Source organism: Heteronotia binoei, chromosome 7 (genome assembly GCF_032191835.1).
Source record: "Heteronotia binoei isolate CCM8104 ecotype False Entrance Well chromosome 7, APGP_CSIRO_Hbin_v1, whole genome shotgun sequence".
Lineage (NCBI taxonomy): Eukaryota > Metazoa > Chordata > Lepidosauria > Squamata > Gekkonidae > Heteronotia > Heteronotia binoei.
Genome location: NC_083229.1, coordinates 106,910,733 through 106,924,067, shown reverse-complemented (window position 1 = coordinate 106,924,067; position 13,335 = coordinate 106,910,733). Strand labels below are relative to the sequence as shown.

The 13,335-nt window shown below is 46.6% G+C and overlaps 1 protein-coding gene across 1 annotated transcript in view; it reads right to left on the bottom strand.

Annotated features, from left to right (window-relative positions):
* Positions 1-13,335, bottom strand: part of KIF13A (kinesin family member 13A) — a 116,758-nt gene that overhangs the window by 36,947 nt on the left and 66,476 nt on the right. The window contains exons 16-20 of the mRNA XM_060244177.1: positions 12,610-12,776; positions 11,886-12,096; positions 11,067-11,229; positions 10,203-10,343; positions 8,967-9,116 (exon numbers count right to left, since the gene is read on the bottom strand). Coding sequence (XP_060100160.1) covers positions 8,967-9,116; positions 10,203-10,343; positions 11,067-11,229; positions 11,886-12,096; positions 12,610-12,776 — 832 coding nt within the window. The remainder of the gene's footprint in view (positions 1-8,966; positions 9,117-10,202; positions 10,344-11,066; positions 11,230-11,885; positions 12,097-12,609; positions 12,777-13,335) is intronic.

Here is a 13,335-nt window from a genome sequence, read left to right as displayed (position 1 = left end):
CCGTGTAAAATACCAGTCACGCATCTAACAGGCATACACACACACATATATTTGTTTCAGATCTTGTTGAGGCTACAAGTATACATGTAAGCACCAGAGCCGGTGTGGTGCAGTGGTTGGTTACAGTGTTATAGTAGCACCTGGAAGACCCAGGTTTGAATCCCCCCTCTGCCATGGGAGCTTGTCTCAAGCCTAACCCACCTCATACTCTTGTTCTGAGGATAAAATGGAGGAGAGCAGAACAATGGTAAAATGCTTTGGAGCCCCATTGGGAAGAAAGGCGGGATATAAATGAAGAAAATAAGTTCTGATTGGCTTAGTCAATTATCCTCACAATTTACATATTTAGTAGTAAAATGAAAGCTGCTGTTATTTTCAGCAGCAGTTACTCAGCTCTTTTTAGATCCAGGTGGGCAGCCATGTTGGTCTGAAGCAAGAGAACAAAGTACAATAGTATGGGATGGAATTAGCCATCCTACATATAGAGAAAGGAGGCAGTGAATTAGTACGCAAAATGTTAGGATTTTAAGGTTTTTAGGTTTTTAAATGTTCTGACTTTTTAAAATGTTTATATATGTAATAATAATCTAAACTCTGTTTTATTATTTGCTGTGAGCCGCCCTGAGCCATTTTTATGGGAAGGGCGGGATATAAGTCATAGAATAAATAAATAAATAAAATAAAATAAAATAAAATACTGGAAGTGTTTTTAACAGATTAAAAGAAAAACAGGTTGCTTACCTGTAACTGATGATCTTCGAGTGGTCATCTGTGCAGTCACACACATGGGTCTTGCCGCAGGCAACGGATCCATACCTCGGAGCTCCAATAGCTCGTTTATAACGTCTTTTGGCGCGCTTTCCTCCCGCCCTGGGGAGCAGGCAGCGACTGCGCATGCCTGGAGCGGGGGGAGAGCGCCCATTCCACTCAGTTTCTTCCAGCCGCCACTGGCAAGACTAGAAAGGTTAAAGCAAGAAGTACCAGAGGCCAGCAGCGGGGAAGGCTGGGTGGGCGTGTGTGACTGCACAGATGACCACTCGAAGATCATCAGTTACAGGTAAGCAACCTGTTTATCTTCTTCGTGGTCTCTGTGCAGTCCCACACATGGGTGACTAGCCAGCTAAGAGTCCTGGAGGAGGGTGCTGGAAAATAAAAAGTTAGTCACCTGACCCATACCAAAGACTGTGTGGTATAGGAGTATAAGCGGATGCACTCACCTCCATTTCAGTGAAAGATGGATCTGAGGACCGCTTGTCCGAAGGAGGCGTCACGTCTCGCACGAACGTCCAACGCGTAATGGGAGACGAACGTGGAGGGAGAGGACCAGGATGCGGCTGCACAGATGTCCTCCATGGAGACGCCGTGCAAGAAGGCCGAAGACGTCGAGACCGCTCTAGTGGAGTGCGCCTTAAGGCCTTCGGGCAGAGGCTGCTTAGCCAGTTCGTAGCACAGCCTAATAGCACTCACTACCCATTTTGAAAGTCTCTGGGTAGAGATCTTGTGTCCCCTGCAAGGGTTTCCGTATGCCACAAATAAATTAGGGTCCTTACGGAAAGGCCGTGTACGATGGAGGTAGAAGGATAATGCTCTTCTTGCGTCCAAAGAATGCAAGGCCCGTTGTCCCTGGTCAGTTGGGTTGGGAAAAAAAGTCGGCAGAGAGGTTGCAGTCGACAAGTGGAACTGGGAGACAACTTTAGGAAGGAACGCAGGGTCCGGTCTCAGGACAACCTTTTCCTTGTGGAAAATGGTGTAAGGAGGATCGTGGCGGAAAGCGCATAGGTCACTTGCCCGCTTACCAGAGGTGAGGGCAACGAGCAACGCTGTCTTCCAGGAAAGAAGGTTGAGGTCTATGGTGGCCATGGGTTCGAATGGTGCCTTCATAAGCGAGGAAAGAACTAGGGATAAACTCCAAGTTGGAACAAGAGGTTTAACAGGGGGATTGAGGTGCAACATGCCCTTGAGAAAGGACTTGGACAAGGGATGAGAAAAAACTGTCTTGCCGTCTACCGGATTGTGGAACGCGGAGATGGCGGACAGATGAACCTTGAGGGATGAGTAACAGAGTCCTGATTTCTTCAGTGAAAGCAAATAGTCCAGGATCATATTGAGAGGTACCGATTCAGGGAGTAGATGGTTAGTAGCCGCGAACGAGGAGAAGCGTTTCCACTTCCTTCGGTACGAAAGCCTTGTGGAGGGCTTTCTGGCATTAAGAATAACGTGAGCTACCTCTGCGGAGAGGTGGGAGGTCGAATTCTCCATGCCGTAAGGGCCAGAACCTGAGGGTTGTGGTGCAATATCTGACCGTTGGCTTGGGAGAGGAGGTCGATCGCGAACGGGAGACGACGGTAAGTGTGATGAGATAACTGGAGAAGTCTCGTGAACCATGGTTGCCGTGGCCACCAGGGGGCTACCAGGATGCAGTCCGTGCCGTCTCGTGTTATCTTCATCAACACCCGAGTTAGTAGAGGGGTTGGTGGGAAGATATAGTGGAGAGGACCTGTCCATCTGTGTAGGAAGGCGTCGTTCCGCCTCCTGGAAAAGTAGCGTGGACACTTGGCATTGTCCTTGGAAGCAAAAACATCCACCTTGGGTGTTCCGAAGCACCTGAAAATGGCTCGAAGGTAGTTCGGATTGAGGGACCATTCGTGGTCGTCCAGACGAAACCTGCTCAGCGAGTCGGCCAGAACATTGTCGACACCTGGGAGGTGAATCGCGGTCAGGTAAATGTTGTGCTCCAGGCACCATTCCCAGAGTGAGACGGCTATACGGCAGAGCCGGAGCGACCTGGTTCCTCCCTGCTTGTTGATATAGTACACCGTTGCCATGTTGTCCGTTGAAATTTGGACATGGCTCCCGTTGATCAGTGGGAGAAAGGATAAGAGGGCCCTGTGCACGGCAATCAGTTCTAAGCAGTTTATGTGCATGGCCCTCTCGGAAGGGGTCCAAAGGCCTCTGACGGTTTTGTCCTCTAAGTGGGCTCCCCATCCCCACTTTGAGGCGTCCGTTGTCACAACAGCCACTGGGGGTGCCGGTAAAAATGGCATGCCCGCGAGGAGGTTGCTGGGTATCGTCCACCACGTTAGGGACGAAAGTACTCTCTGGGGGACCATAAGTAGGACATTCTGCGGTTGCAACTGAGGATGGTAAGCTCTTACAAACCAAAGCTGTAGTTGTCGCATCCGTAGCTTGGCAAAGTGGATGACGGAAGTCGTGGCAGCCATGAGGCCCAGCAAGCGTTGTATGATGAATGCCGACTGGTAAGGCTGATGCTGAATCGACTTGGCTAAGGTGATAATAGTAAGTGCTCGATCCCCTGGGAGGAAGGCACGGTGGAGAGAAGTGCGGAGGAGAGCCCCTATAAACTTGATGTCTTGGGTGGGCTCGAGATGGGATTTGGATGCATTCACCCGAAGCCCTAAGGAATCGAGAAGAGAGAGTGTTGTGCTGATGTTGGCCTGCAACCGACGCTGGCTTGGTGCTATGAGGAGCCAGTCGTCGATATACGGGAAAACTGTGATGTTTCGAAGTCTGAGAGCCGCTGCCACCACCGCCATGCACTTGGTGAATACCCTTGGCGCAGTGGAGAGGCCGAAGGGCAGGGAGACGTACTGGAAGTGGTCTCTCCCCACAGCGAATCGCAGGTACTTCCGGTGCTGAGGTCGAATTGTCACATGGAAGTAAGCGTCCTGAAGATCTAGGGAAGCCATCCAGGAATCCCTGGGGATAAGAGGCAGGATGCCCTGTAGGGAGATCATTCTGAACTTCCTGTATTCTATGAATTTGTTCAGCTTCCGAAGATCGAGGATAGGGCGCTTCCCTCCATCCCGTTTGGGGACCAGGAAGTATCTTGAGTAGAATCCCGTCCCTCGGTGTTGAGGAGGAACGGGTTCTATGGCATTCTTCTGGAGCAAGTCCAGGATTTCCTGCTGGAGGAGTGCAGATGGAGGGGTGGCTATGAAGTGGTGGTGGTGTGGTGGCGAAACGAACTCTATTGCGTAACCTAAACGCACGATGGTAAGGACCCAAGAGTCGGTGGTGATGGAACTCCAACGAGGGTAAAAGGGGAATAGTCTGGTCTGCCCCTTGGGAGAGTCAAAGAGACTGTTTGCCTGTCTGGGACTGCTTCTTAGAGGGCTGAGTCCGTGGCCTCTGATGAAAGGGCTGTTTAGGCAGGGGTTTCCTTTTCCAGAACTCCTGAGATTTAGGCGATCGTTGACGACGCTGAAAGGATGGCTTCCAGGGTCTCTGCCTGTTAGAGGGCAGGGAGGTAGGTTGTGTGACGCCGAGGCGTTTGGCTCTCTTACGGCCGTCATCGACCGAAGCTAGGACCTCGTCCGTGGACGCATGGAATAGACCCAGGCCATCGAAAGGAAGGTCCTCTATACGCTGCTTGATATCTGGTTGAAGGTTGGTAGAGCGGAGCCAGGCATGGCGACGTAAGGCTACAGATGTCGCAAACACTCGGGAGGAACAGGAGACCGCATGGCGAATGGAGTTGATCTGTTGTTTGGAGACACGGGAAAGCTCAGAGACGAGAGACGAGACCGCTTTCTGAGAGGAGTCAGGCATGGATGTGATATGCGGGGTGATCTGGTTCGCCAGGTTGAAGGTGTAGGCAGCAAAATAGGCCAAGTAATTGTTCAGCTTGGAATTAGTCGAGGAGAAGCTATAGATCTTTTTAGCCAGAGTGTCCAGTTTACGGCCCTCGCGGTCAGGAGGAACAGGGTGGCGAGATTGTTTGTTCTTGGTGGCCGAATGAACAACGATGGAATTGGGCGCCGGGTGGGAGGCGAGGAATTTGCAGTCAGCTGCTTGAACCCTGTAAAGGGAATCCAGGCGTCGGGAAAGCGTAGGGATCGAGGCCGGCTTATCCCAGGCTTCTTGGAGGCCCTCCAAGTGTACAGGGAGCATAGGAAGCGAAGAGCTGTCAGGGAAGTCTGAACGGACTAGGTCATGTACCACATCCGAGATCTTGGGTGAGGCAGAGGACATAGGAATGTTTAGTGCGGAAGCCATAGTTGTTATGAGATTAAGGTAGGCCTTGGAACTGTCAGATGGTGAGAGCCTAGGAGGTTGGTCCGATGCGGGGGAGGCTGGGGCCTCCTCGGAGTGATCAGAAGTGTCTCTGTCAGAAGTCGAGAGTGGATGCTGTGGTGACTTGGGCTCGACAGGTGAAGGGTCCCGAGGGCGTTTGAGAGGCGAAGCAGTCGGTTTAGAAACCGATGCAGATGCGGTTCTAGGAGAAACCCGGTCCCGAGGACGGACAGGAGGCTGCAGAACATCGTGTGGATCGGGTGCAGTCTGGGAGTCGAAAGTGTCTCGGTTCCGAAGGGCTGCCGCATCATCTCGGGTGCGGGGAGTAGGCTCCCGTCGGGGGGAATAGTAATGTTGGTAATCCCCATAGCGATCCGGAGACAGGTGACGGTGCAAAGGAGATCGCTGATCGCGTGCACGATAGTAGTCGCGGGGTCCGGGAGAATAATAGTCCCTGAGTCGAGGCATATAGACATCTCTGTGAAAGGAGTCCGGATCGAAGTCAGAGAGATGCCTGTAGCTGTGGCGCGAAGGCGAACTCTGGTACCGATGGTAACGTGAGTAAAGGCGAGGTGACGGAGACCGGGATGGAGAGCGGTCTTGTCGATAGTCGCGATAGTAGTCGCCGTACCGGGACCGAGAGCGGTCGCGTCGAAAGTCATGGTAGTCCTCCCGATGTGGAGAATTGGGAGGATGTCGGATCGGAGACCTGGGACGGAGCGGAGGATCTCGGATCGGAGACCTAGGACGAAGCGGAGGATCCCGGAGCGGAGACCTTGGGCGAAACGGAGACCGCGAGCGAGAGCGGGGCCGCGGAGATCGAGATCGGAGCCGATGCGAAGAGACCTGAGTAGAAGATTCGACAAGCAGTGGGGTAGTATTGTCCTTAAGCAATGGCGCTGTGGAATCCTTGAGTACCGGAGTTGTAACGTCCTTCAGCACTGGCGTAGTGATGTCGAGGAAGGATTCCGGTCTGAGAGGTGGAGCCTCGGAGTCGAGGATATCGCTGGGAGGAAGGCTGTGCACCGAGGGCGATCTAGAGCCAATCGGGATAACTTCAAGAGAAGTTTGAGTGAGGCTAGGCATTTCCGAGATGACGTCAGAAGGAGCCGAAAGTTCGATAGGTAGAATCGGAGTCGACTGCGCAGAAGCCGCTTGTGCCGCCGAAGCAACTGATTGCGATTGCGCAGCCGCCGAGGCCGATTGCGCAGCCGTAGCAAAAGCGGAAGTACTAGGGCGCGCGGAGGTAGAAGCTGACGGGTCGTGCTTCTTAGGCGCCAAGGTGCTCGGACTGGAGGTTTTCGGAGCCGAGTATTCGCCCTGACGGGCTTGTTTAGGCGCCTTATGCCCCTCAGAGTGTTTAGAGGCCTTTTTGTCGGACTTATGTTTCCTAGGAGCGGTAGGAAGGGCCGACGCTGCCGAATCTCCCGCTCTAAGTGGGGGAGGCGGCGGATCTGAAGTAGACATCCCGCGGAGAGAAGACTCAATGAGGAAGCTACGAAGATGAGCCGCTCTGTTCTTACGCGCCTGCTTACCGAAGCAAGCGCAGTGGTGACAGTTATCGGTTCTATGGGATTCCCCCAAGCAAAAAAGGCAGAGCGAGTGACCGTCGGATGACGGGATTTTAGCAGCACACTGCCTGCACCTTTTGAAGGTGATTTTCCCTTCCATCCGTTCCGGACAGGGGAAGGAGGGAAGGGAGAGACGGGGTTGGGGGGGGGAGGGGTAGAAAGGAAAAAAGGCAAAAGCGCAGAAGTCGGATCTACCTTTTTTTTTTTTTTATATATATATTAAAGGGACGAAGAAAATAGAAAAGGAGAAGTAAGAGAGATAGTACGATACCAAGAGACGAGCCAGAGGAGGAACGCAACGAGGTAGGTGTTGTCCGGGCGGCGGAAGGGAAGAAACTGAGTGGAATGGGCGCTCTCCCCCCGCTCCAGGCATGCGCAGTCGCTGCCTGCTCCCCAGGGCGGGAGGAAAGCGCGCCAAAAGACGTTATAAACGAGCTATTGGAGCTCCGAGGTATGGATCCGTTGCCTGCGGCAAGACCCATGTGTGGGACTGCACAGAGACCACGAAGAAGATTCACAAGTTGGGGTCTGGTAACTGTAAGTTTGTGTCAGCTGGGCAGAAACAACAGCCAAAGCAATAAACATTGGAATGGGACACTGATGTCTATGTCATTAGGTTTCCTAAATGTGAAGAGCAATAAATAAATATCTGTTGTAATGCTCCATTGGTCTCCTCTAAAGCATGGATTAAAATAATAACATTTTCCTGTAGAATGGAGACTGCTAATCCCATCCCATACTATTGTCTGATGAAGTGTGCTTCTAGCACACCAAAACCTACATTGTGAATAAAACTTTGTTGGTGTTAAAGAAGTTACTAGACTCCAACTTTCTTCAGTTCTTTTTATTTAGCTACTAAAGCCTGTGTATAGCCCCATGGTGCAGAGTGGTAAGCTGCAGTACTGCAGTCCAAACTCTGCTCAAGACCTGAGTTTGATCCCAGTGGAAGCTGGGTTCAGGTAGCTGGCTCAAGGTTGACTCAGCCTTCCATCTTTCCAAGGTCGGTAAAATGAGTACCCAGCTTGCTGGGGGTAAAGTGTAGATGACTGGGGAAGACAATGACAAACCATCCTGTAAAAAGTCTGCCATAAAAACATTGTGATGCGATGTCACCCCAGAATTGAAAATGACTGGTGCTTGCACAGGGGACTACCTTTACTTTTAAAGCCTGTGTGGACAGCCAGAGTCCTAGAACCAAAGATCTGGATGGTGAGTTTCATTCAATATACAACATTGATCTCCTTACTTCCCGCCCACCACTTTAGGTTTCCTGGAGCTCCAAAGATCTCCTTGTATGTCCAGTCTGTTCTGTGGATAATGCCACAGGACTGTTCACTGGGATTGTTGTGGTTTTCCATCAGCCTTCTTTTCTCATTGGACATCAACTTACTGCATAATTCCTCCTTCCCTTTAAGCCTCCTTTTGACCCAAGTACTAGGAAAAGGTTGCAACACCAGCAACTATGCACACATCAATAATAATAATAATAATAAACTTTTATTTATACCCCGCCCTCCCCGCCTAGGCAGGCTCAGGGCGGTTAACACGACATGGTAAAACCATGATACAGATAAACAATAAATAATATAATTACCTAATTAATAATTAAACAATAAACAATTTACAATAAAACCAATAAAACAGTAAGACATTAAAATACAATCAAATGGCATATAGGATGGCTCGGTATTCCTGATCTTATCAGGGGTTCTGTCTTAAAAAGCTAGCTGGAAGAGGGCAGTTTTGCAGGCCCTACGGAACTGGTTAAGATCCCGTAGGGCCCGCACCTCTTCCGGCAATTGATTCCACCACTGGGGAGCCTTTATAGAGAACGCCTGTTCTCTGGTAGCTTTCAATTTAGTTTCTTTTGGTCCAGGGATTTCAAGCAGGTTTTTTGAGCTTGATCGCAGTGCTCTCTGGGGAACATATGGAGAGAGGCGGTCTCTAAGGTAGGCAGGTCCTTGACCATATAGGGCTTTAAAGATAATGACCAGCACCTTGTAACGAACCCGGTAAACAATTGGCAGCCAGTGCAACTCTCGCAGCCCAGACTGCACATGTTCCCACCGAGGCAGTCCCAGTAGCAGCCTGGCCGCTGAATTTTGCACTAGCTGCAGTTTCCGGGTTCGGTACAGGGGCAGCCCCATGTAGAGGGCATTACAGTAGTCCAACCTCGAGGTGACCGTTGCGTGGGTCACTGTTGCCAGGTCGCCGTGCTCCAGGAAGGGGGCCAGCTGCCTCGCCTGTCTAAGATGAAAAAAGGCGGACTTGGCAGAAAGCAAGATCTCTTTGGCTCTTTGTGGCAATGCCACAATCACCATCGCAAACAGAACATAGGCAGCACCAATAATTTAACCTTACCTCCCCCTGCTGGCTAATTATTGGCACAGCATATTGAAGTTTAACATCACAGAAAAGGCACTCCAAGAAGACATTTGCAACACCAATTAAATTGTGGTTTTCTTGTGCTTCATAGAAAGGGTCACCTTTTTTGCCAGTGTGTCTCTTCACCTGTTTTTAAAGGCAATATTTGAAAAATGACAAAAGTATAAACAATAATTATAAGCTACCTATAATGTTATACAACTATATGTAGAATAGAGAAACAGATAAAGCCACAGACTTCAAAACCAAAAATGTGTAATTCTACATGTTGTATTACCTGTGTAAGAATCTAATAACTGTGATGACTAAAGCTTATTCAATACAATAAAAATAATCTAGACTTTCAGAAATTCTAGTTATGTATAGAATTTCCAAAGTAAAATTCTACGCGTGTGAAACTGCCACACGTTCTGTTGTAGGAAATACAAATTTTGTACAATGTAGTAATATTTTTACCACTGTGTGCAAGAAAATGAAGCTTAATAGAGAAGCAAACAGCAGAAAACTGAGTCACATGAGCTCTTGCCAATTTGCTTAAAATAGCAGGTTATATTGCTGATACGGTTTTGATACGGCTTATGGAAGAAAACTAAAATTTCTCATAGGATCAGTAATTAATATCATAAAATATTATGACCAAGTATACACTATTCTAAAACTAAAAATTTCTCATAGGGAGGATCGGTAATTAATATCATAAAATATTATGACCAAGTATACACTATTCCTTGTACAAAAGAGAAAGGGTCCAAGAAAGAATTAATTTAAAGTAATAATAAATAAGATATGTGTACCAAAACACAGCTTTATAGAAACAACACATTTTGATTTTTTCCCCTATGTAGTCTATTCGTTTTTGACCTAGATGGCACAGACTAGCTTTCTCAGATCCGGGCTGGCCCTCATTAGTACTTTGAGATCAACGAGAAAGTCCAGAGTTACTACACAAAGGCAGGCAATGGCAAGTCATCTGTTTGCCTCTTGCTTTCAAAACCCTACAGTAAGTCTGTAGGCCTGCTGTTACTTGATGGAACTTTCCACCAGTCTTTTCTTAAAGGCATGCAGAATTTTAAGATGCAATGGTGTTTGAAAAACAGTACAGAATTTTCCTCATAAAATGTGCAACAACTGTACATGTAGTTTATAGACACATTCTTAAACACAATATTGGGGAAAGCATTTTGGCAACGCTGAATATTTACGGTTTATTACCTCATGGACTCTCTCCTTCCATTCTTGATACAGGTCTCTCATGTCAATTAGCTTGTTCTCCAGTTTCTCAATATTCCAGACCTGAGTGCCTTTTCCTTTTCTTCTGACTTGAATAGCAGGTTCACTAACTATTACTCCTCTCTTGGCAGTAGAATAGACATGTTAATAAAATGTTTCAATTTTCATTATATTCTCAAGCATTTCTAGAATATTGTATATTACCAACTCTCAAATTGCTTTTTCTGAACTCATGTAAGAGTGTTAAGCTGATGCCAGTCTTAAAACCATTTTACATAATACATACTTCTATTTTCACAGCATATTTTCACATCAGAAGTTGCTAGGAAAAGTTCAGAATAACTAAATAGGTCGGAAGGCACATGCCTCTTTATTGTAAGGAACTCCATTCTAGACAGGATGGAGTAGAGACAGGATTCTAATCTGGTCTTACTAGCTAGAGATGCAAAAGAGTACTGAGAGAGAAAGATTAGAGAAGCAGTAATCACTGGGTTGGATCCAAAGTTTAGCTTTAAGTAATGGAACATGCTTCCATCAGCAGGATAGAACTTTTCTGTTTCTTCTTCCACACTGCAACTCTCTAACGGTCCCAAAAATGTGGTTTCTGGGATACAGGGGACTCCCAGAAACATTATAACAAATGAGAGGAGGAAATTAGAAAAACTCACTTCCCCTCCAATACAAACTGACCTTGAATCCAATCCAGTCTCTGTGTTTTAGTGCTTATAATTTCTGTTTCCCCACACACATGTACAAAGGAGTGCCACAATTTATTTCTGGACCCAAATGACTTTGCTTCTTTGGAAGGCTAAGAAAATAATGCTTCTTTCAGTTTTCATTTCTTACCTTCCTGTTAGCACTCAGGTTAGCAGCAGGGATTTGCAGTGTCACTTGATAATCTGTTAGTTTGCTCATTTCTTCAGCTAAGAAGTTTGCTTCCCTCACTAGTGTATTGGCTTTAACTATCTGCTCTCTTAATTTTGCCAGGCTCTGTCGAAATAACTCATCCCTGTAGGAGTACAGAAAATGGGGGGATTGGGGGGGGGGAGGAGGAACCTATTATTAGTTTTTTAAAAAAAGTTATTAAGATTTGGGAGGGTCTTTTATTAAGAAATCAGTAAAACAATATTAGTAAATGTAATTATAAACCTACACTCTAGAATGGCTGGTGGGGGACACGGTCTGCCCCCGTGTCTTCTGATAGCAACCAGAAGGTGGTGAGGCAGAGGGAGAGCGCCCCCATCAGGCAGCACCCTGGACTGGAAGCAGCCTGACAAGTTGGCTGGTGAGTACATTCTTTGCCCCATGCACTTCTTGCAGAAAGGAGAGCAGAATTCACCTTGTGTTTAGGATCATCTGTTTTTTACTTTAATCATGTTTTGATGAAGAGAGGGTCATCTTTCTTTCAAGTAAAGATAGTAACATGTATTTCTGTTTGTGGAATCTACATTGTGTAATTGGATAATTAAACTGTGAACAAAGAACAGCTTTTTATGCTGATGAACTGTACTCATTTTAAGAGACTCAATGACATTTGCTCTCCTTTCCCAGTGAAAAAAAGTTGCAAAATACATCCACAAAGTACAGCTCTGAACTACAAAATAACCGAAGAGTTATTTAAGAAAAAATCAGCGAGAGTGTGTTAGGAGGACTAAATACTCTCACCTCTCTTCTGACCAGAGATTCACTTTCTGCCGAGCAGCCTGGGTAGTGTCGGAAAGCCTGTCACTGCAATCTTGAAATCGTCTTTCGGGGGAGAGCTGTTGTCGGAGTTGCTCCAATTCACGTTCATACATCATCCGCTGCTCCTCCAAAGCACTCCTCTTCTCTTCCAAGTACTGTTTCTCCAAGACCTGGACAACATTTTGTACTGGATCTAGGTACACAGGAAATCACATTTATTAGAATTCATTATTATTATATTATATATCAGGGGTGGCCAACAGTAGTTCTCCACATTTTTTTGCCTACAACTCCCATCAGCCCCAGCCAGCATGGCCAATGGCTGGCTGATGGGAGTTGTAGGCAATAAAACATCTGGAGAGCTACCGTTGGCCACCCCTGTTATATATTACTTATTTATTCTATAATAAATAAATATTATTTATTAGACTTTCTTACTGCATTACAGCTACAAATACTGCTGTAACAGCTAAATTAGGCTATTTCAAAAACACAGGAAAGCTAAGTCCAGAGCTGCTATAGTGATCTGGAAAACAAACATACACACGATGGAAGGGGAAAGAGTCAATGCATCATTTTTATATTATAGAGTTTCACGCAGAAATAAAAAAAATAGAACAGACTAAGTTGACACATACTTTGTGGTCTAAATATTTCTGTACTCCTTTTTTGTATTTTTAATGGCTCCAAACAACCATCTTCTTACCATCACTGTTTAGTGTTTTCATTATAACTTCCATCTGTGCAAATTCATAGTTGTAGTCCGGTTCTGAAGAAGCTTCACTAGCAGCATCCAGATCATGTTCTGCTAACAGCATTTCTTTTTCTGATTCTTTCAACCAATCTCGCCGCTTTCGTTTAGGTAAATTGATTCTGTTTTTAAAAGTCAAGAAGGCATTTCCTAGAGGTCAATGTAATTTTTTTTTTTGCAGGAACAGACTAAGTGATTCTATTGAAACAACTTTCATAAGTTGGACAAGGGCTTGTCCCAGAAAAAGGAAGCTATGCAATAAGCTTCAGCTGTGGCTCTTCTGCACCACACAATGTGAGCATATCAGTGCTTGATGAAATACTAATATGTTCTTTTATTAGCTTTTTGTTACTGTTGCTTCTGAAGCTCTTGGAGCAGCATACAACTGCTAGCTGCCAAGGTGCCTGGAAGGAGAGGGATAGTCATCCTTTCATTGACAATGAATCAGGGTTTATATGACAAATGGGGAGGTGGGAGAGAGAAAGAAAAAACCCCAGATAAAGCAAAACGTTCCACACATATAAAAATGTCTCTGGTTGTATATTGCTTGCAAGATTGTTGGTGTCAGTCAGTACACAGGCTGATTACACGTCTGATGCAATCAGTCAGCCTTGAATTTCTAATTGGATCAACCTGATTTTTCAGAGAAACTCATATAAAAATGTCTGAGAAAACTTTGTG